The 22,604-nt window shown below is 39.9% G+C and overlaps 1 protein-coding gene across 2 annotated transcripts; it reads right to left on the reverse strand.

Annotated features, from left to right (window-relative positions):
• Positions 1 to 866: 866 nt before the first annotated feature.
• CDKN3 (cyclin dependent kinase inhibitor 3) lies at positions 867 to 15,449 on the reverse strand. 2 transcript variants are annotated; one of them, XM_036918244.2, is made up of 8 exons: positions 15,308 to 15,449; positions 13,076 to 13,158; positions 11,238 to 11,293; positions 10,669 to 10,713; positions 8,063 to 8,285; positions 4,624 to 4,655; positions 2,967 to 3,070; positions 867 to 1,096 (listed from the first exon to the last, which is right to left on the reverse strand). In XM_036918244.2, exons 1-8 carry the CDS (start codon positions 15,413 to 15,415, stop codon positions 1,010 to 1,012), a joined length of 738 nt encoding a protein of 245 aa, XP_036774139.2. In that variant the 5' UTR covers positions 15,416 to 15,449; the 3' UTR covers positions 867 to 1,009. The 2 variants fall into 2 exon arrangements, with proteins under 2 accessions (XP_036774139.2, XP_036774148.1); XM_036918253.2 differs by lacking the exon at positions 15,308 to 15,449 and adding an exon at positions 14,862 to 15,062.
• Positions 15,450 to 22,604: the final 7,155 nt, after the last annotated feature.

Genomic DNA, 22,604 nt, shown 5'->3' on the forward strand with positions numbered 1-22,604 from the left:
TGTTTTCAAGTGTTCCCTGATGAAACTTAAGTAGTTCAGCAGCAGTGAGAAGCATGGGATTTGGTAGTTACATGATCATTGAAAAACTAGGTTTTGATGTGGTGAGATTTACTTTGCCCTGTGTGGAAATGCCTATGGCTACTGGCTCACACGTGTGGTCACCAGGAGCCAAAAGAGTCACGACCACTGTCAGCAACGGAAACTGAAGCCGCTGTCTGTGGGAACAGACGGCCATGACTTCCTGTCTGATCCTCGTCTAAAATGACTGCTCCTGGTAGCTCGACGCTGAATTTAAAGACATATAGACATGTTCAGTAGCAAAGGGTGAGGTGAAGGAGTGAGAGAATTGGAGATTGTTAATCTGTAGATAAGTGCTTTCTAAAATATGAAAGAGGGATTAAATTCATTCCATGGAGTTCCTAGTGTGAAAAAAATGCTCTAAACCCAGAGCAGCTGTCTGAACCAATGAATTCCTTGTCTCTGAAGATGATCCAGAAAAAGCTGGATAAACACCTGTTGGGGATATTCCAGTGGTGGGAGGGAGGTGACTAAATAATTCCTAGGATACCTCACGTTCTGTGTGTCTGCCAAGTAGAGAAAACAATGCAAGAAGTTTTGGAAGAAACAGAGCAAAAATTAAACAATTTTAGCTTGAGTACTCATACTGATTTTCATACTTATTATGATGTCATATGCTACCTAGTAGTTACAAATAGTAAAATGTGGTTAAAGTGTGAGAAGTAATAAAAATATGCAAATATTTTTCTATTTGCTTTTTTCCAGCCTTACCACCAGTAAAATATACCAGAGCAGCCAGTGCATTTCTAAAAGAGCATTTTTTCTTCTATAAGAGAAGAAAAAGACAATAAAATTTGTCAAAGCTTTAGGAATATCTGCACATATACATTTACACCTAAGTTATAACACAAGTAGTTTCATTTCAAAACAAATTATGTTAGAGAACTCAAGTTTCAGACATGGTCACATATGTGCTAGGTGAAATTCCTTTTTATCTAGATACAGATCTTGATAGTGAATCTCTTGATGGTAGATATGCAGCGAGTTTGTCCCGGAATTCATGAAGATAATTATATTGCTGAAAAAAAGTAAAGAAACATTGAAATACGTTGTAGATAGCTAGTTAGTGGAGTAGTCACAATACTAGTAGGAATCAGGAATCAAAATATTTGCTAAGACAAGTCTACACTCCTTTGGGGAAGGAAGCATTTGCTTCATGGGCAAGTTTTATCTTTCAATAAAGCAGCACATAATGTGATAAGTGATTGCTTTAAAAATCTCTAAATTCAGAAGGTAATGTGAAACACAGATGAATGTTTTATAACTAAAATTCTTTTTCTGTTTACTGGCAGGAGCAAGTAAGACTAAACATAGTACATGAAGGAATTTGTTTTGCTAATGTATTTCCCCTGGTGGGTAAGGAGGAGGGCAAGAGCACTTTATGTAGCAATTAACAGTGGTATATTTAAGAAAATCTATTTCTTAATTTTTTGAAGCCCTGATTTTCTACTTTCTGTGATGACAATCCATTTGGAACAATTTTCATGGTAGACAATATTTTTTAAAAATTACTAGTCTTAACAGATAAGCAAAATTAAAAAAGTTTTAAGTAATTCATCTGGAGTTTTTAGTTTCCCAGAGATTATTCTTACTCTGCCAATAATCCACTTCATATCAATAGAGTTGAAATTGTACACTGCTAACTTACATCAGCATAAAGATAGGAAAACCCACTGAATGCTGAGGTGATAAACTGACAGTTCATATTAATGTGGGCTTAATGCTCTCCGAGACTGAAGATGCAGAGCATACAAAAATACATATGTATATACGTATGTTTGTTGTATTTTGTTTCAAAGAGACATTTGAGAACATCTTGAATTTGAGGCATCATTTGATTTTAACAAATAAGGGGAGTGCTCTGTTTTCAGAACCTGTAAGTAGTGTATCCTGTATTGTTTTTGAATGACCTCACTTCAGCCCGAAGAATCCAGCTGCTAGGGGAATTTGTCAGTTACTATAATAATTCACATCCGTGACATGTGGTTAGACCCCCAAAGCCTGGGGAGATGGACTCTTAAGCCCAGGAAGCTGCTTAAAGGCTGGGGTTCTTTAGTGCCCCCTCTGAGTCAGGATGCTGAGAGGATGCTTGGAAAAGGAAGGCAAATTAGCTTTACAGATCTTCAAATAAAGTGAAATCTGCAGAATCTTTTCAGTAACATTAATCCTCGGGCCATTGCTATTGCAGGGCTTTTGAAGTGTTAGGGGAGAGTGAATGTGGAAGATGTCATTTAGTTACCCACAGCAAAGGACACTTAGCGTTGCTTTACACTGTGTGTATCAGAGGCATTTGTCTAGCTTCATTACATTCTCGTGGTATAATATGGTCTTCATTAGATCCTGGCCAAAAAAATCTACCCAAGAAACTATCATGTTTAGTCATCACTCATTTTTCCAAATGAGATGATCTATTCCCAGAACCGAACAGGCAAAAACTGAACAGCAGTAGATACTGGAAGAGTAAACTGGAAGGTTCAAATGTTTTCATTATTTTGTTTAAAATACTGTGAACAGTTTCAGATCCAGGTCATAGTTAAATGTAAATTTAAAAAAATATAAGAAGGTGTAGGGGCCGGCCTATGGCCGAGGCTGAGTCCCACTATGGCTGAACACCACCCTTCCACTGTAGCTGACCAATGCCCTAAGATGGTGCCCGCTTCCTGGGCGCCACCCTTCCTGGTTTGGTGGCATTAGCATAAGGAAGTTGCTCCTATAGGCTTTCCCCATGCTTCCGCGCTCGTGCTCAACTCATGCCTCTCTCTCTCTCTCTCGTGATACATGAGTAATAGAATGCTTTGGATTTTTATTTCCCTTCTGATGATGCTCACACTGTATTTGCAACAGCCTGTCCCTAACCACAACCGCCCAAGAATAATCACCCTCCTTACCTTTATGGTCTGTATTGCTCCGGATCCTCTTAGGTCTCTCAGGCTGTCTATGGCTTGCTGTGGTGATACTGTGTCAGACAGGTATAGTAGGAGACAAGCGCCTACTAAAAGAACATGATAGAAACATAGTATATCACAATATTTAATGATAGGGTAGAGCATTTTATATTTAGACTTCTGTTCAGGCAGAAAACTGATTTCTGTGTTAATTGTTCAAAATGGATTCAAAGAGGAGTTTTGGTATGTGTTTTTGACAGTAAGTTATGATTTCAAGTGACTGGTTGAATTAAAGTTTAACACTGGCCTCATTTTTTTTTAACAGCTTTTACTGAGTTAGACTTCATGTCATACAATTCATTCATTTGAAGTGTACAATTCATGGACTTCAGTGTTATTTACAGATATGTATAGATGTCACTACAGTTGATTTTTGAACGTTTTTGTCAAAACCCCTGTACTCTTTGGCTACCATGCCCCTCTCACCCAGTCAGCCCCATCCCTAGGCAACCACCATATGCTATTTTCTGCCTCTATGGACTTCCTTATTCTAGACATTACATATAAATGGAATCATATGGGGTCTTTTGTGATTGGCTTCTTTCACTTAGCGTAATGTGTTCAAGCTTCATACATATTGTAGCACGTACAGTATTTCATTCTTTTCTATGGATGGGGAGTATTCCATTGTATGGGTATACATTTTGCTTATCCATTGTCAAGCGGTGGACATTCAGGTTGTTTCCCTTTTTTGGCTGGAATTGCTGGGTCATATGGTAACTTTATGTGTAACTGTTTGAGGAAGTAGTGCCAGACTGTTTTCCAAAGCAGCGGCACCATTTTACATTCCCACCAGCAGTGTATGAAGGTTCCAAATTCTCCATACCCTTGCCAACACTTTTTTTCCACTTTTTGGATAACGGCCACCCTGATGGATGTTAAGTGGTTTTGATTTGCATTTCCCTGATGATTAATGATGTTGAGCATCTTTTCATGTGCTTATTGGGTATTGGTATGTTTTATTTGGAGAACTGTCTATTCAGATCCTTTGCCCATTTTCTAATTGGGTTGTTTGTCTTTTTATTGAGTTGTTTATATATTCTAGGTAAGTCCCTTATCAGATATATGATCTGCAAATATTTTTTCCCATTCTGTGGGTTATCTTTTAACTTTGATGGTGTCCTTTGTAACATAGAAAGTTTTTAATTTTGTCCAACACTAAAGGGAATAATTGTTATTCCGGTGTGGCTTTTCATTATTTTTTTTCCTAACACATTTTTAGAAAGCTTAAAGCTAACATACAGTAATTAACTTTGGTTTGCATACTTATGTTACTCATGAATATTACTTAGAAGTTACTGTCAGTATCATAACACCTGCATAGGGAGAACATTAGAGAACCAAACAAAACAAGAATGCAGGTGCCAAGACTTGTAAAGTATGTTTTGCAGAATACTCCAGAACAATGCTGAACACACCTCCCACTTCCCCCTAAGCTTTCCAGGGAACACCAAATTTAGGACCTTCTGTAATCCTTTGGGCCTTAGCAGACTTACACTGTGTTTTGTCTAGTTTTCATACAGAGTGAGCATATGGCCCTGAAACAGGAGTCTGCCTACTCTGAGGTTAAAAAAAGTAATAATGAAAGTATATTTCTTACCAAGACAAGATCTCCCAAGTCCTCCGTAACAGCTGAAAGAGAAGTACAGTTTTGACGTCTGTGTTTTCATTCCATCCCAACAATTTCAACAGAAGAACTAGCCTTCTGCCTTCCACTTCTGACTCTAATTCCCAGCACAATGACTTGCACACAGAGACTAATAAATATTTTTGAGTCTACCAAGAGCAAAGTGTGCTTATTTTTTGTTGGGAGGTTTTCTGAACACCTCTACAGGTCAAGGTAGGCAAGGTCTTTTTACTGACCTTTAAACTCTAGGATCCACAGCTGAGAAGTGGAACAAGTTACCAAATAGATAGAAATCAGGCTACTTTTACCAACCCCCACTGTGATTTTCCTCCTCTTAGTGGTTATGGGATGAGTCTGTATAATAACTCATTTATCTAAAAAGAGTACAGAGATAGTATATCATAGAGATTTAGAGCATGGATTCTAGAGCCCCACTGCCTGGGGTTGAATCCTGCATCTGTCATTTATTAAATGTGTGAACCTAAGCAAATTATTTCACCTCTCTGGGCTTCTGCTTTTCACCTGGAAAATCCTGACAGCAATAGTACTTACATCAGAGTAAGGACTGAAGGAGGCCATGCTTGTAAGGACCTTACAACAGAGCCTGGCAGAGAAGTAAATGTTAGCTGCTGCTATCTAGTATTGTGAAGAAATGAGCAGTTTTGCATAATTGGATTTTGTAGAAAAATGAAGGTTAACTCTTGAAACAACAAAACCATTCATTTTAATCATTTTCAAAGGTCCTAAGAAAATGTATTATACATACTTCCTAACTTCAAGGGGATTTTGGAGCTCATTTGGCGTTCATGACATGGGAGCATCAGTTACTGCAGTGTATTATAGATGAAACTATAGATTCAGGTCTTGTGACAGGTGAGACAGCAACCAAACAGGTACTGACCCCTAGAGTCATGAACTTGTTTTCTACAGAGTCCCAGATGTAGGACTGTTTCAGAGGTGGGGATCTACTGTATAAAGGCAGGGCAAGGAAGAACACTTCAGCAGCTTTCTGCAAGATGAATACTGCTTTATAGCTCTTGCTACCTCTGTCTTGCCTCCTCTGATTCCTACTCATCCTTCAAAGCCCAGCTCAGATTTCATTCCCTGAAATGCCTTTGAGCCCCACAGAAACCACTGCTGTCCCGTGATGCCTCGCACATACCTGTGAGTCTCATTGCATTTATGTGGTAGGGTCATTTGCTGTGGGCTCCTTGAGGGTGGGGACTGTGCCTCACAGTGTGTGTTTTGTATTCAGTGTTTGGTAAGCAGTAGGTGTTTTGGGTTGAATTGTGTCCCCCAAAAGATGTATTGAGTCTTAATCCTGGTGCTATGAATTGTGACCTTATTGGGAAATAGGGTCTCTGGATGTGATCAAGTTAAGATGAGGTCACTGGGGTAGGTCATAATTCACTATGACCTTTATCTTTATAAGAGGAAATACCACATGAAAACGGACCAGGGAGATTCATGTCAGGATGAGGCAGAGACTAGAGTGACACAGCTGCACACTAAGGACTGCTGGCCACAGTCAGAAGCGAGGAAGAGCCAGGAAGGGTTCCACCCGGAGTCCCAGGGGAGTGTGGCCTGGCTGATACCTGGATTTTGCACTTCTAGCCTCCAGAACTGGGAAAGAATAAATTCTCTTTGTGGTACTTTGTTACTGCAGCCCTACAGAAGTACAATACAGTCAGCAAGGTGTGTTCACTGACTTTATAAACTAGCAAAAATGTCCAGGAAGGGCCAGTGTGATGACCCTGACAGTGAAAAAAATTTAGGACCATTCCTGTGGGATAAACTCTAGCAATGTGGGCATTCAGAAGATAGCAGAATGGATAGAAAATTGTCTTTATCCAAACACTGGCCAGTGTGGGTCACCTTTGAAAGCTCTAGGTCAATGCCAACTTCCAGTCATCAATGCTTTATTTCATGGGAGCCTGAGACATTCAGATATGCAAGGCCACCCACCCATCTTTTCATTCTGCTTGTAATCTGTTCAGACGCCAGAGCATCGGTTAGAAGAGAATTTAAACTTCACTAATCTGAGCTAGTTTGATCTCTGGAAACTTTTCAGGAGAGGCTGCTTCCAAAGATTTATTTGAAAAAACAAAACAAAATGGAACTCATTATTAGTTTCCAAATGGTCCCCAAACTGGAAAATATTTTTTCATTAGCTACATCTAGTTATCTGATGCTATTTTACTTAGACTTAATATCAGAAAATTTAGCGTTGACATCTTTGTTCAAAAAGTTTTTTTTAATAATTAGTAGAGCAATTAGTAATTGCTTACAATTAGAGATTATGCTTTTCTCTAGAAAAAGTTTACAAACTGTAGAATAAAAGATGGAGTCTTGTTCTTTATTCCTTACTCTGTGAGCTCTGTTTCTCTGTATAACAGAGTTTAGTTCGGCCACTAACAGGTGTGTCCCCAAAGACCTTTGTACTAGGTGGTTTGCCTTCAGAACAGGAACTACTGGCATGAAGGCCCTGAGCTCTATCAAGGTCTGAGGAGAGACAGGCTGGGCCTGCACTTTCCCTTGCATGCCCTTAAGCTACTCAGTTATTTGGGACAGTCTCTATACTTCCTAGCTCAGTGCAGTGACTTCAGTTGAGGTATCAAGCTATCTAGTACTATTCGTTCCAGAAAGGATTAAAAGCAGCTTATAGGACACAAAAAAGTACAATAAGCACAGTGAAGGACTAGTTGCTCCCTGTGGCTGGCTCTCTGCTCTGTGTATCTCTGGTGGAGCATCTACTGCTGGTGTCCACAGCACCACTTCTCTTGTTTGAATTGCTATTGTCTACTGCTGACTACTGTCACTCTCTTCTTCCTTTTTCCCACTACTTTTTTCTTCTATCTTCATTGTTTCCCTTAACCCATTTTATTTTGTTTTAACCTTTCATCCCAGCACCTTGTATATCTCCATGGGCCAACAATGACAGTCCCTCTTTCATTCTGGTAGCAAATTTATATCATCAAATATATTTTTAAGGTTGCTCATTGCTTAGGGATGACTTCTTGGCAGCTAATTTTTAAAATACTGACTTCTTTGTTGTTGGAAGCAACTGAAAGGCTGAGCAATAAGTGAGGTTAACAGAATGATGCCCTACCTTTTTTGGAAGGAAGAGGGTCCCCAAATTATAGCTAAAAGGAAAGAATAAACAGCCTGTCACCCTATTCTATAAATTCCCACATCTACTCCTTTATAATCCTTATCCTTCGAAAGTAAAATAGCAAATATCTGAGTGCTTGTTATGTACCAGGCATTGTGCTGGTACTTTTTATGTATTTCCTCTTTTTAATCCTTGTAACAACGAGAAAGTAGGTAATAACTGAATTAAGATGCAATAACTTGAGAAATCATTCTGCCTGGGACATTTCTCACATAATATATGGAGAAAAGGAGAACGTACTGTATTAAGGTTTTTCGGTTATTTTTTAGGCAGATTGCAAGCTCCTCCATTATTTCACAGCAGCTGGCTATGTCAGGAGTTCCTCCATCTGGGATTGGATGGTGATGAGCAATAATTCCACACTGTTGGTAGAGGTCCAAAAGATTTGGGACTCTATATTTTGACAGTTCCCCTCTGGTGCAGAAAACAAATATGTCTTGTATACCATAGCTCTTTAGTTCTTCTGCCAATAGATCAAGATACACGGACACACATGTACAAAACATTACAATTTAAGTAGGATCAAGATGGAGAATATGGAGTTCATTTCTTAAGCCAAACTAACAAATGATAATCTATAAACTTAAAGTGCTGATGATCTAAAATGATATTAATTTGTCTTCAGACTAGGGTAAAAATAAGGACACTAAGCACAAAAATGAAATTAGAACCATCTGAACCAAAAGGTAATTAAAATCAAGCCTGATTTTGTAATTCAAAATGCTTTCTATTGCCTTTTAAGAGTAGTCAGTTATATTGCTTTTTCTCAAAAATTTTTATTTACAATAAATACAGCTCTACTATGAATTTTAAAACACCTAAATTTCAAAGTACGCTCTTGAGAAAGAATGATAGCACATTTTTTTTTCCTTGTTTTCTTCTCACATAATCGGCCATGTTTGCTGCTGTCATCACTCTGTTGTGTTGCTTTGCCCTAAGCTTTGTATGAAATCTCCAGCACGGCGTGGTGCCAGAGCTCTTTGTACTGTACCACACTGTCACATATTTAATTTTAACAGGCGAGATCTCCAGGAAATAAATCATCAACTGTATTAGAAGTACATGGTTTCCCTAATTTCAATAGTACCATAGGCCATTCTATAAACCAAAATTTCCTTCTAGCAGTATTCACTATAGAGCATTTGGTTCAAAATTAACTAATGGTGGTTGGCCTGCACCTCTTCTCTCTCCCCATCTCCTAAATCCAAGGATATTAAGTTATTTAAGTATAAAGTACCTTTTATCATGAATCTCTAGATTTGTGCTTGCAATGTGGCTAGTCCATAGTGAGATGTGTTTAAGTATTGTAAAATACATATCTGATTTCAAAGATTAAATACAAAAAACCCCTACTGCATTAATAATTTGTTTTGTACTTAAAACCCATTGAAATGATACTCTTTGGGCTATATTAGGTTAAATAAAATATATTCTTAGATTACTTTCACCTGTTTTTACTTTTTTACTGTGGCAAGTAGAAAATGTAAAGTTTCATGTGTGGCTTCTATTTTTGGCTCCCATTATATTTCTATTGGACAGTGCTGCTCTAGATAATGCTATTATATTTTCATACTTCTAAAATAATTTAGCCTGAAAAATACTTTTGTACTTCCAAAGTAACTTAACCTGTAGTTAACACACTTAACTATTTCCAAGAGTAGGTAATTTTCTATTTGCCTCTTGTACACATTGGGTAATCACTCCTATACCGTGGTTTTCAAACTTTCCTAGGAAGGGCTCTGAGGACGAATCATAGGAACTGCTGCGGGATGATTCTAGGTCTTCCCAGCAAACCCTGACATTTGTTTTATATACTGGGTTCCATTTAAGATTTTACTGGAAAATAAGGGCTTAGTAAAATATTGGAAACGCCTCTTATAGAGGATACTAAATGAAGAGGGCTTTCCAAAATGTGCCAGATTGGTTCTTGAACAATGATTTACATTATATTTTGCTTGTGTCTTAAATGTTCTCCAAATAGAAATTTCCTATCATGGTGGGTATCTCTAAATCCTAAAATCCTTATAAATACTGCAGGAGTCACTTAATCTGTTAGCCTTTTTAAGTTTTTTTGGCAAGTAAGCAGTAAATTAGAAAAAGTACATTAGCAAACTGATATTCCAAAACAACTAGGAAAAAATTTTTAAGATTTAAAAAATCTATACTGGTCAAATCAAGCAATATATATATATTCATTTTGGCATATATAAGGACATTGGTAGGACTATTAGCCTTGAGATAATCCAGACTAGCCATAACAGAATATTTTGAAAATTCAAGATTTTTTGTATCATGCAACATGTAAATTCCCAGTTGGGGCAGATTATCAGGATACTTTTGAGATTATGAGACTTGAGGCTATAATAGTATGAATATCCTTGGCATGCGAAGAACAGACCCACTCCATCTTTCCCACCTAGGTGCTGGCTCGCTAAAGATCTAGGATGGGCTATATGGTTCCCAGCTCAGGCTTAATTTCTACTACCACAGTCAAGCCTGTAAAGAACAAACAGTATGTTCAAAGATCTGGGCAGTACCATGTCAGTTTTCTGTTTATATACTTTTCTCCCTCCATCTTATACAGCCTAAACTCAAATGTAGTATCTATATATAATGTAACTTCAACAATCAGGGAAAAGCAATGTCATGTTTAGTAAATGACGAGTTCTCTGTGTCCTTCACAAATACCTCTGCATAGATTAGAGTAAGTCTATATCGAAACCTTATGAAATGTCAAAAATTCATTTGGTATATTGAGAAGAGACTACAGTTTGTTCTTTTTGACAAAAAAATTTTCAGTGTTATTTAAAAAAACTGTTGATATGGTTATTTCATATTACACTTACCTGTATCTTTTTGGATATTTCTTCTCACATTTTTGAATTTACAACCTAAAAGTAGTAATAAGGCATGTGAAAAGGTCAATTTTTGGTCATCTATAACAAGTATATTTAAACACATATATAGCTGCTTTGGAAAGTCATTCCACACGATCATTTATATGTATTAATTCTATTTGGAATGTCAATGTTAATTTCTTATATTCTTAGGAATATAATTCCAAGGGTTCATAGATCCCCGATGAAGGAATTCCTAATCCAAAGATTCTTTACTCTGTGTCCTTTCTCTAACAAATACCTGGCTGTAGTCCTCAGCCTCACACTGTACCCCAGTGTTTAAGTTTTACTAAAATAGGTAAATTGGAAATGTAGAACTGTGAATGTGGGTCTGGAAGAGTTGCAGAGTGGACCTAAGTTCTGTTTTCTACAGCCCACCATGAGAGCTCCCCAAAGTGAGCCCCCCATACCGACAGTCTATGAAATCCTATTATTTCTCAGGACAGAGAATGATAGTTAGCTGACAAAAAAATAGTTTAAATATAAATCAATAGGAAGCCAACTGTAGTGTTACCTACCTGGCAGACCACATAATCCAAGAAACTGAGAACAACTCACTCGTGACAGGGGCAGCCTGAAAAGGAGAAAACTTTATCATGTTTAGTTCAGTTTTTTAAAAACTTATAAATGGAAATTCAGTTTAACCAATAGGTGCCTACCACTGAACAAGGGTGTTCTAAAGGTTTATACTAGTCAGAAAACAAAAATACATAGGTAAATATTAGTTTGTTGGTATAAAAGGCCTAGAAAGACTGGCAGTTTTAAAATAGGGACTCATCATTTGCTTTGTTACAGTTTAAGTCTTAAAATGGGCAAGATAATTGAAACACACCTTAAAGACATAATGCCTAGATTGCCAACAGTTAGTATAAAGCAGACTTCAGTTATCCTGTGGTGTGTTACCTGAGGTATTTTTCATTAGTAACCTTGGGAGATAAGCTGGGAAATGACCACCTGACAATGTTGTCCCCAGCATTCATTCTATGTTACTATTATAAGATTTCCTTGTAGGGCTTCCTTAAATAGAGATAATTTCATATGATAAAAACCACCCATTCTTTGTTGTAATGTATTTTGGTTAAATGAAATAATTATAATAAATCATGGTTCTGGTTTGCAGTACTCAGGGACAAAGGGGGCAGAGGCTTACCTTGTCTGCAAGACAGAAGATGAGTTTAGAGGAAAATGGGGGCACCCTGACTTTGAAAATTAGATGGGTTTTTCAGTTTAAAAGGGAGGTTAGATGGGGATATGAAAGATAATTGCCATTTGTTGGCAGAACAAAAGACCTTTAGGGACAATACTTATATTCTTTCCTGTATTAGGGACCTGTGCTTTCTTAGAGAGATTATTACATTTATAGGGATGTGAGAAAACATTTAATTGCTGTTCATAAGGAATCTGGTGTAATCCTAAATCACTGCCAAGATTTGGAAGTTGATTGTATACAGCAACATTTTTTTTTGTTACTATGTCAATGGTAATGTGGTTATTTTAATGAGGGTCTGCTGATGGATGCATTACTATGGTAAGTAGTTCTAGGATTTGACTAAATGATAAACAACCGCAGATCCTATGTTTGGTATACACTGTTCTTTTGTCATAAAAGAATAAATAGGTGTTAGTACTAGATGGGAGATCATTCCTTGCAACTCCTTACTTACTTGTTTCTACTATGGTTTTTTGAATATATAAAGAAGGAGTACCTCCATGTAAGAACTTGTTCATTATGCTTCAGAAGATTGGAGACTGACGAAAATTAGGCTTGGGGTGGATTAATGATTGTGCATTGAGCATTGACTCCCCTATAGAGAATCTCATTGTTGTTAACAACCATTTGATCAATAAATATGAGAGATGCCCTCACAAAAAACAAACAAACAAAAACAAAACAAAACAACAACAACAAAAAAATATATATATACACACTTCCAATTGTAAAATAAGTAACCGGGATGTAATGTATAGCATAAGGAATATAGTCAAAATATTGTAACAACTTGGTATGGTGATAGCTGGTACCTAGAATTATCATGTATATAAATGTTGAATCACTGTGTTGTACACCTGAAACTAATGTAATACTGTGTGTCAACTACCCTTCAATAAAAAAATAATTATCCATAAAAAAAAAAAAAAAAAGGAGTACCCACCCCCTCTTAAAAAAAGAAGAGCCTTATTCTATCATAGATAGTAAATGAATCATGGATTCAGAGGAGATTCCTTAAGGATTAGAATTATATAATCAGCAGTAGAGAATCACTCAATGTTTTCAATATGCGGACTCCATTCTATAAAGATTATGATGTGTACACCAAATATTTTAGCTCACCATTGATCAGAAATGTTAACATACCATGATATCGGAATTGGAGTCTGTTCATCTTCAATGGGCTCTTCATCTGATGAGTCAAACTCACTTGCCTGCACTGAACTAGGCTTTAAAAGAAATTAGCTATGTTAAATAACTGTAAAGAAGAATATATAGTTTTAGTATAGCTGATCCTTGCTTAAACACATGTTGACTGCATGTTTGCAATTTATTCCATCTGGAATATCAGAGAGCTCAGCTATATCAATAATAAATTATTGCTATTTACACATCTATTAATAATTACAGAACTATGTAGTGGAGAGAGTTGGATAGGGGACCAAGAAACCTGAGTCTGGTCTTATCTTAGCCACTTACCGTATAATCTTGAATAAGCTACTTCAGTTTATTCTGAATCTCAGTTTTCTACAATTAGAAAGTGAGATTTATTCATTCACTAACAAATGTTTCTTAGACATATTCATTTGCCATGCTCTGAGGATACAAAGATCCTTAAAATACATAGCCTGCCTTTATATAATTGGAAAGACAGATATATGTATAGATTACAGAAGAAAGCTTAAGTGCTAAAATGGAAGCATAAACTATGCATTTTAGAGCAGAGAAGGCAGCAAATAACTGCTTAGGGAGCTGGAGAAAGCTTCACAGAAGGGATGCATTAGCTGGGTTTGGAAGAATGAGCAGGATGTTTAGGTAGATAGGGAAGAAGTTAAGGCAATTAAGGCAAAAGGAAAAAGGTCTTGTATACAGATCCTGTGATATCAGAGCGGAGGAGATAAAGCTAGAGTAGTTTTACCTATTCTCAAAAAATAACCCCTATATAGTCTGGTAGTTTGTTTGGGGTGGGAGGAGTAGAGATGGATAACCTGCCCCAACTTTGTGAATCACTGGACTAGAGAAGATTGGGATGGGCTTTGTGTGCTGATCTAAGTTGGAACTCAGTCTTGTAAGCAGCATTTCTGCATGGAAGACTGTTGGAATTTTATAGGACCAGTAAAAAACACACCTTTCTTCTACTCCCTAGTTAGAACCAACTGACAGATAAGACACTAGAGATGCAAAAGGAGAATATGTTAGTTCTATTACTGAGTGTCAAAATGGAGGAGGTGGCTTTAAAGCTGTGGTTAAGTGGGCTTGTCTATTCTTCATTCTAGAATTGGATTTATCCACCTAGTCATAGAGAGTAATGGACAGCCCAGGGCAACTCATGTGGTGGAAAACGCCCCAGAAAGTACCCTCGGCACAGAGACAGGAAGGGATGAGCTACATTGTTCAGCTCCTCCCTCACTCAGGGCCTGGATGACTCACTCTTCCCGTTCTGGGGGCAAATGGAGAAATTGGAGAGGAGTGAAGAAGGCTGATGTCCATTCACATGGAAACGTAGGGATTAGCAAGTGCAATCACCTAATGTCCTTTCTAGCTCTGAAGCTATATTCTATAACGGTCTTGCTTGTTACAACAAGATCACATCACAGAGCCAATGTAGGTTATGGAGTTCAGTTTCTTTGGATCTGTCTGTATTATTATTGTCAACTCAACTCGAGTGAAAGCCCTTCAGTATTCAATAGATTGTCAACCCTGGTGGCAGGTGGTGCGAGTCAGGTGGAACTTCAGCTCTTCGCGTTTTTTTTTTCTTTCTTTTTAAAGCGCTTTTGATGATACATGATTTTCAATTTGTGTGGCCCGTTCATTCAGGCTTTCCCAGCCAGGCTTACCGATCCTAACAGAGTGGGACGTTTCTGCAACCCGAGGCCCAGGGATTCTGCACCTCAGCGAAAAGGACGCAGTACCAGGTGGCCCCATGACATACCCACAAGCCGAGATTGGCAATCATCTTTCAGGAAGTTTTCCTCGTCCGTGGTGAGAACTGCTCCCCAGGGGACGCAGGGCAGCCCCTATATCCTTTGGGGCTGGGCTATCAGGCTGATTGATACACATTCTATGCCTCAGTTTCCTCCATAAAACGGGGCTCCGCCCTCCCTGGCCGGGCTGTCGGGAGGTTAGGAGACACCGTTGGCAACGGCTCCTAGCCCACAAACGGCAGCGAATGTCCGTCTTCCCTTCGTCCGCCACCGACCCTGTTCCTTTGCGACCATCGTTCTCGCCCGTCCCGGGAAGCGCCACCTCCCCGACCCAGGACGGTTACTGCGCGAGTCAGACCGCGCCCAGGCCCGGGCTGTCCCCGGGCCCAGCAACCGGCCTCCGCACCGCTCGCGTCCCTGCGGCTTCGCTCCTCCAGATCTCGTCCCGACTCACCGGCTTCATCGCTGGCCACCCCTCGTCCAACAGGCCGCCGCCTCCCTCCCACAGCACCCGCGTCCCAGCCGCTGCTCTTAGCCGAGCCCGCCCCTCCGCCGGGCTCATTGGTACATCCTCCTGGGAGGTGGGGCGCGGCGTCTTCTAGGAGCCAATCAGACTCTCTGCCTGTTCGGTACTCCGCCCCTGGGCGCCTGGCTGAGCCTCTAACCGCTCATTGGTTCCTAGGGGCCTTTGAAAGACGCGCGGGAGGAGGCCCTGGTGAACGTTGATTGGCTGGGAGGGGGTCCTCCTCCCGCCAGTTGGGAGCGTGAAAAGGGGAGTGGAGCTGGGCGAAGGCGTCTAAGGCAGCCTCAGGCCTTTGGAGAGGCTGGAAACCTCTGCTTTCTCTTGGCAGGATTTCGAAGTGGTACCAGGGTAGGGATATTTGTTCATTTTCTTAATTAAAGAAAAATTTCTTAAGGTCACTGGGGGAGCATTATCCTGGAGGGTCTTATGAAAACATACCACATACAGTAGACTTGATAGTTATGATCCTATCTGGTCATACAAATACAATGGAAACGGCTAAAAATCCAAAATATAAGCATACTTTGTATGTTTGATATTTTCTGTTCTTTATCATTCTAGGATCTAGACAGATTAGGGTGTAGATTAACCTTCCTGTTCACTAAATATGAGTGAAATAGTATTGTCTGAAGGGATGGTTTCTAGGTGCCAGTATTTCTACATAATTATCTGTAATTTAAAAAAATATGTTTGATTATTCTCTCCTTCATTCTCCAGTCCCCATTTAGCTGGCTATGGGGAAGAAACTCACCTGGAGCAATAGTAGGCAGATCTGACTCATTTTGTGAAAAACAGTGGGTGTAGAGCTGTCAGGAAGAATTCTTTAGTAAAGAAGATAGCACGGTTTGACTTGGAGACTGTGTTATAGTTCTCCAGAGAAACAGAATCAATAGGACATATACATAGTTTTATTTTAAGGGATCTATTACCATAATTGTTGAGGCTTGGCAAATCCAAAATGGTAGGAAAGGCTGGGCGGTTGGAGACTCAGGAAATGGCAGTCTGCTGTAGAACAGGACTAGCTGATGTTGCAGATGAAGTCTGAAGGCCATCGGCTGCAAAATGCCCTGTTAGCTTTTTGTTTTCTTCAGATGTTCAACTGATTGGATGAGGTTCACCCATATTATAGAGGGGAATTTTCTTGCTCAAGTCTACCACTTTAAATGTGAATCTCATCCAAAATCATGCTCACAGAAACATCCAGAGTCATGTTTGACCAGATATCTGGGCAACATAGCCCAGCCAAGTTGACACACAAATTTAATCATCATAGACATGTTGGACATGATTTGTTTATTCATTCAGTTAATGTTTTTTGAGCACTATGTGTCCTAGGTACTGTTGAAGGTGCTTGGAATAGTGGAGTGAACTACACAAAGACTCTGCCTTTATGGGTCTCACTTGCTACTGGGGGAGACACTCAGGTAGTGATACGTGCTTGAAGAAAAATTAAAACCTGTGGAGCCTGATGAGGATGCTATTCTATGTAGAAATGCCAAGGAAGCATCTTTGAAGAGATGCCATTTGCACGAAGAGCAAGAGCGCTAACTGTATGAATATATAGAGGAAGAGTTCTTAGTCTATCTGGAGAGTAAGGTGGTCTAAAGGCCTTAAGGTGGGAATGTGCCAGGCATGTTCAAGGAAGAGCACATAGGCCAGTGTAGGGGAAGCTGCTTGAGTGAGGTGGACAGTAGTAGGAAATTAATTGGGAGGCATAAGAGTTTCTTCTATGAAGGATCCAAGAGAGAGTCCAGAGAAAGGTTTGGACCTGGGACCCATATGCATCCTCTCTGGGTGGGCTTTGGGATGTTTGTTACTCCTTCACTCCCTAACTCTCACCTTTCCCCTCTCCCCACGCTGTCTCTACAGATCCCTTTAGTCTTCCTATCAGGTGTCCCATTTTCTGAGAATACCCCTTAACCCTGGGAATTAATGAAGTCCCAGCCCCTTCAAGTGTTGTGTAATTCCTGCCACTTCTGGCCTCAGCAGGATGTGAATACGATCTCAATCTGTTTGAGCTCATTCCACAGAGAGGAGAGGATGAGCTCTACCCTCAAGGTAGGAGGTGGGTGGAGGGCTGGAATAAACTGGGAGTATTTCAATATCTGTCTGTTCTCTTCACCAGCAGGTCCCTGTCCAAGCTTTACCTTTAACTCCCCAAAGATAAACACGTCTCACCTCTGTAATGTAGTTTTCCCCCCCTAGTTCAGTGGTTGGCAAACTATGACCCATGGGCTAAATCCCCCAGGCCTGTTTCTGTAAAATTTTATTGAGATACAGCCACATTCATTTGTTTAAGTTTGTCCATGGCTGCTTCGTGCTACAACAGTAGAGTTGAGTAGTTGCCACAGGGACTGTATGGACTGCAAAGCCTAAAATATTTACTATCTGTTTCTTTACAGAGAAAGTTTGCCAACCCCTGGTATATAGTCTATGAGAGAAATGTATATTTCTTCTAATAAGATAATTTTAAGTTTACTTCCTGCAAAGTAAGTATTCTGGCCTTCTTATGCTAAAATGTTCTCTGCTTGGCTTAGTCCTTTTTTTATGGAGTGTCCCACATAAACGACAAGACCTCTCTCTGGCTGAACCATCTGCTTAAATGACATTATAGTAACCTTGTTTCTCTCTAATCCCCAATATTTTCCCCTGAGAGGAGGAGTGGGGGCTTCAGCCTGCCACACATACAGTTGTCAGTTAATTTTTTGGTGTGTGAATGTTAACAGCAATGTATGTGGTCAAACCAATGTGGAAGTTTTATTCAAACCACCAGAGGGAAAAGTGTTAAAATGTGTTCATAGACAGATGAGTATTTTGAGAGATCCTTAAAGAGAAAGAAAACTTAATTGTCATCAGTAGTTGCACTTGGATGTGTGTTATAGCTAGATCCATATTTTAAAGACCTTTAGATATTAATACTAATAGATGTGATATGTGTGCTAGGGAGGGAACACTGGAATCCTAGGATTGAAAGCACCTTGGAGAGAACACACTTCGTCCTTGACATGCTGAGTTTAAGAATATCTCTTGCGATGGCCATCAGATACACACTAGGATACGGCAGCAGGCCTAAGTTGTCGTGCATTGCTTCTCTCTTTGGTGCATTGCCCCTCTCCCATCTCATGTGGTCATGCTGGGCACATGACTGGGATTGACCCGTCAATGTACCGCATTCGTCTGGTCACAATCACTGGTCCAGGGAAGGTATGTGGTCCAGATGGGGGCATCCTTCCTTGTCTTGTGTCTTTTGGTTACTGGTGTTCTTATTTTCTTTACCTTCCTAAGGTTTTTGTTTTGCCCCAGAATAATGCTGAGTTCTAGTTTGCACTGGATAATTGGAATAGATTATCAAATTTATTTAAAATATTATTTAAATTTTAAATGCTATTGTATTTTATAATTGGAATAGATTTATAATTGGAACTCATCTCACATGCACTTCTGCAATATGACTTCATCACGCTCCATCACAAGGTAGAGTATTACTCCTTTTAAATATGGGCTTAGTTTGACAAATAGAAAGTAGTAGAAGTGACAAATGGTAAGCTTGATAAAATTTCTTACCATGTAACCAGCACCCAGATCAAGAAATGCAACATTACCAGGTCCCAGAAGCCTCCTTTGTGTTCCTGACCACTAGCCACCCCCCAAGATTACCTCTGTTTTGACTTTTAACATTATTGCTTAATTTTGCTTGCTTGTGAGCTGTGTATAAATGGAATCGTTTGTATCTTCTTTTGCTCAGCTTTGTATTTGTGAGATTCATTCATGTTGTTGTGTGTGGTTGTACTTGTTCATTCTCATGACAATATTCCATTGCATGAATATACTATACTTTATCCAATTTTCTGTTGATAGACATTTGGTAGTTCCCAGTGCTGGGCTCTAATGAATATGTACAGCTATAAACATTCTTATCCATGTCTTTTGGTAAACATATATATATATATATATATATATATATATATATATATATATATATATACACACACACACACACACACACACACGCATTGCTGTGGGGTAAATACTGGGAGTAGAGGTGTATACGTTCTTTCTTAGCCTATACTGCCAGTTTTCCAAAGAGGTTATACCAATTCACAGTCCCACTGGCACCGTTAGATTTCTAGCTCAACATCTTTGTGAACATTTGGTGTTGTCTGACTCTTTCATTTTAGTCGTTCAGTGAGTCATTTTATTTCAAAGCAGCATCTAATTTCAATTTTTTGGGAGATTAACACTAATCAGTTGGATATCAGAGAGAATCAGTTGATGCCATTCTTTAAAAGGTAACAAAAGTTCATAATTTTTAGGAATTTTTGGAAAATGTCTCCATTATTTTAATTACTATGTATAAGTATTTACTGCATTATTTTATAAATATACATATCATTGCAATGTGTATGTTTTTGAGGATCATGCCTATTTTAGACCATAAAACTACTGATATGAACTGAGTGGCCCCAAATTAAGAGGGCCCCCAAATTTAGACAACATTGGTGAGCACCTCACAAAGTGATGGAAGAAATATTACTTTAGTTTTCCAAAATCAATAGCACGGGACCAAAATTAAAGTCACAATAACCATCCTTTCTGAAATAATATTTCCCTGGCTTTTCCTCTATCAACTATGTGAAACTGCAGCTCCTCTCTCTTCCTCGTAATAGTTAAGCGAGTCCTCGTGGATGACCTCCTATATGCTCTGAGATGCAAGAGCCAGGCATCCGCTGTCTTTGGCTCTCCTGCTCTCACTTGCAGGGGTAACATCTCAGGTCACTGCCTGAGCCTGAGCAGCAGCGCTGCGGGTGCCCACCACAGGTGCTGCGTCTCCCTGTACACATCCCACCAGCTGCTGTGCCAACTGCACCCTCTCTGCTGAAATCACTGGCCCAGGAATTTGCTAATCTGTGCATCTTCAATGTCCCATGAAATTGTAATGAAACAACTTTTTTCGGTTTCACTGGCTTTTTAAAGTCATGGCACCTGGGTCATGGGATGTTAGGTGTGGCCAGCACTAGGCAGTAGCAAGAATCCCTCCTCCCCTCTGGGCCTGTCTTGATGGCACTGAACCACTGAACCTTATTTGTACACTTTAACTTCCTCTTCCCTTACGGTGAGGCACTTCCCAGGAGTCCTCTGGCCTCTCTTGTAAGCAATCCTGGCAGAATTATCTCCCTGTGCACATGTGCGTGGGCATGTCTGAGTCCTCCAGCTTGGTCTCAGGCCAGGGCAGTGGCATGTGCAGGGTGGCCTGGCTTAGTCCTGGCTTATGACTGCTGCACTGGTGCCATTAGTAATAACCTTCCCTTTTACTTTCAAAAGTGTCTGGTTTTGGGTGGTAAATTATATGGTCACCCTCAAGAAGCCATTTTTAGGAAATTTTTCTGGAGGTAAAACAGAATCAATAGTACATTGTAGAAAAGTCACAAAATAGAATATGTAGAAAAGGGTTTTGAACTCTGAAGGCTGGTGTTGGCATTGCAGTGACCTGCCTCATTTGCTGTCCCTGCCTTTCCTCTCAGCCCCATGGCTGTCAGCCACTTGGCTCCACCTACAGGGTCCTCTCTGCTCTGGTCTTAGATGTTTTCTTCTTTTCACAGGGAGAGGGAAAGACCTGGAGCACAGCACTCTGAAACCCAGTTGGAGGTTAATAACTGTAGTGGTGGGCCCGCCCAGCATGCCCTTATGCCCAGATCTCCTAATCTGGCTTCTGCTGTGTTCCTGAGACAGTTTCTCTTTTGTTCATATTTAGTTCTGAATGGCGCCCCAATTATCTCTTGCCATTTCCTGCATCCCTGGCCTGCCCTGGAACTGGCCTCTGGCTCCTGACCCTCAGTCACATGGGTTCTGCTATCTGCTGCCAGCTCACACAGCACAGCACAGCTTACCTGTTGACTGCCTTACCCCCCAAGCCCCCACCAGTGCACTCTGCTCTTTGGAAGCGATTTTATAACCTCCTGCTGCTCTTGCGTGCAGGGTTCCCATCAGGAGAGTGAGGTGCTCTAGTAGAAAGGGCAAGGGCATTGAAGTCGGAAGACCTGGATTCAAGTCCTAGTTCTGCAATTAGGTGCATGACCTTGGACTAATCACTAATCACCTCCCCTGAGTTACAAAAATCTCATCTGTGGCATGTGGGAGGAAATTGATACTTGAAAAAGAATGTATTGACTTCTGAGCTCAGAGAATTTCCTAGTGAGTTTACTTGGTATAAATCAGTTTTCTAGGGCTGGATCAATCTTTGGGAAAATCAGATTTCTGAACTTGATGATTCAAGACCATACCCATAAAAGAAGGTAGGGAAGAGAGCCTGGAACAGCCAACTTGATTTTCCACCTTCATGTTAGGAGAAAGTTTGGCTAGCTCCTGAGGCTATTCACCTATCCCCTTGCTTCAAGCTCAGAGAGGTCTTGAACCAGGCAACTTCTTACAGGGCAGTGTACTGGCCCTTTACATTCTCTATCTCATTGGTCTTGGGGAAACCAGTTTGAGAAACTTTCCAGGAATGGAGAAGTGTGATACTCTTAAATCTATGTCTTTCAGTAATACTTCATTAATTTTCCATATAATCTAAAATGAGGTGAAAGAGCATTAGTTTCATCGCTTTGTACTGAAGTGAATTCAGAATAAGTTGGAAACTTGTATGTTATAAGCATCCATATTAATGACCTAAAATATAAAACAGGAATTGGCAAGGCCAACCTGATAATAGTTCTATTCTTCCTGGAACAGGAGATGGCAGCAGAGAAAAGAAGGATTTCAGTAAACATCTCCCTCCTGTGCAGAAATCCCCAGTGTGGGACTCAGATCTGATTAAATGAGTCAGACTCACATTTTTTTCGGTATATTACAAACATTTTTCAGCATTCAGAAGTGACTGGTGTCTCCGTGGATTTGGCCAGTTCCTGGCAATTATGCACTTGGCTGCTAGTATAAAGAAGCGTGCCAAATGCCTGGAGTGACAATCCATGTCTGAGTGCCTTTCAGTCTGGGAAGGATGTTGTTCAAACACCACGTTCCTTTCCAAGGTGGCCAAATCCTGGTTACAGTTCTGTCCTTTAAATCTATTTATCCTGAAACTTGACCAGAAAGGATATGGCCACATCTTTCACCCTGTTCAGCTTCCGCAGCAAATACCTGGGGGACTTTGCAGGGATATTACAGCGTCTGTCTGCCACTTAGTCCAGAAGTGCTTTCAAACCTAGTGCCTTAATCAGAAAATCACATTCTG

The sequence above is a fragment of the Manis pentadactyla genome, chromosome 11 (assembly GCF_030020395.1).
Source record: "Manis pentadactyla isolate mManPen7 chromosome 11, mManPen7.hap1, whole genome shotgun sequence".
Lineage (NCBI taxonomy): Eukaryota > Metazoa > Chordata > Mammalia > Pholidota > Manidae > Manis > Manis pentadactyla.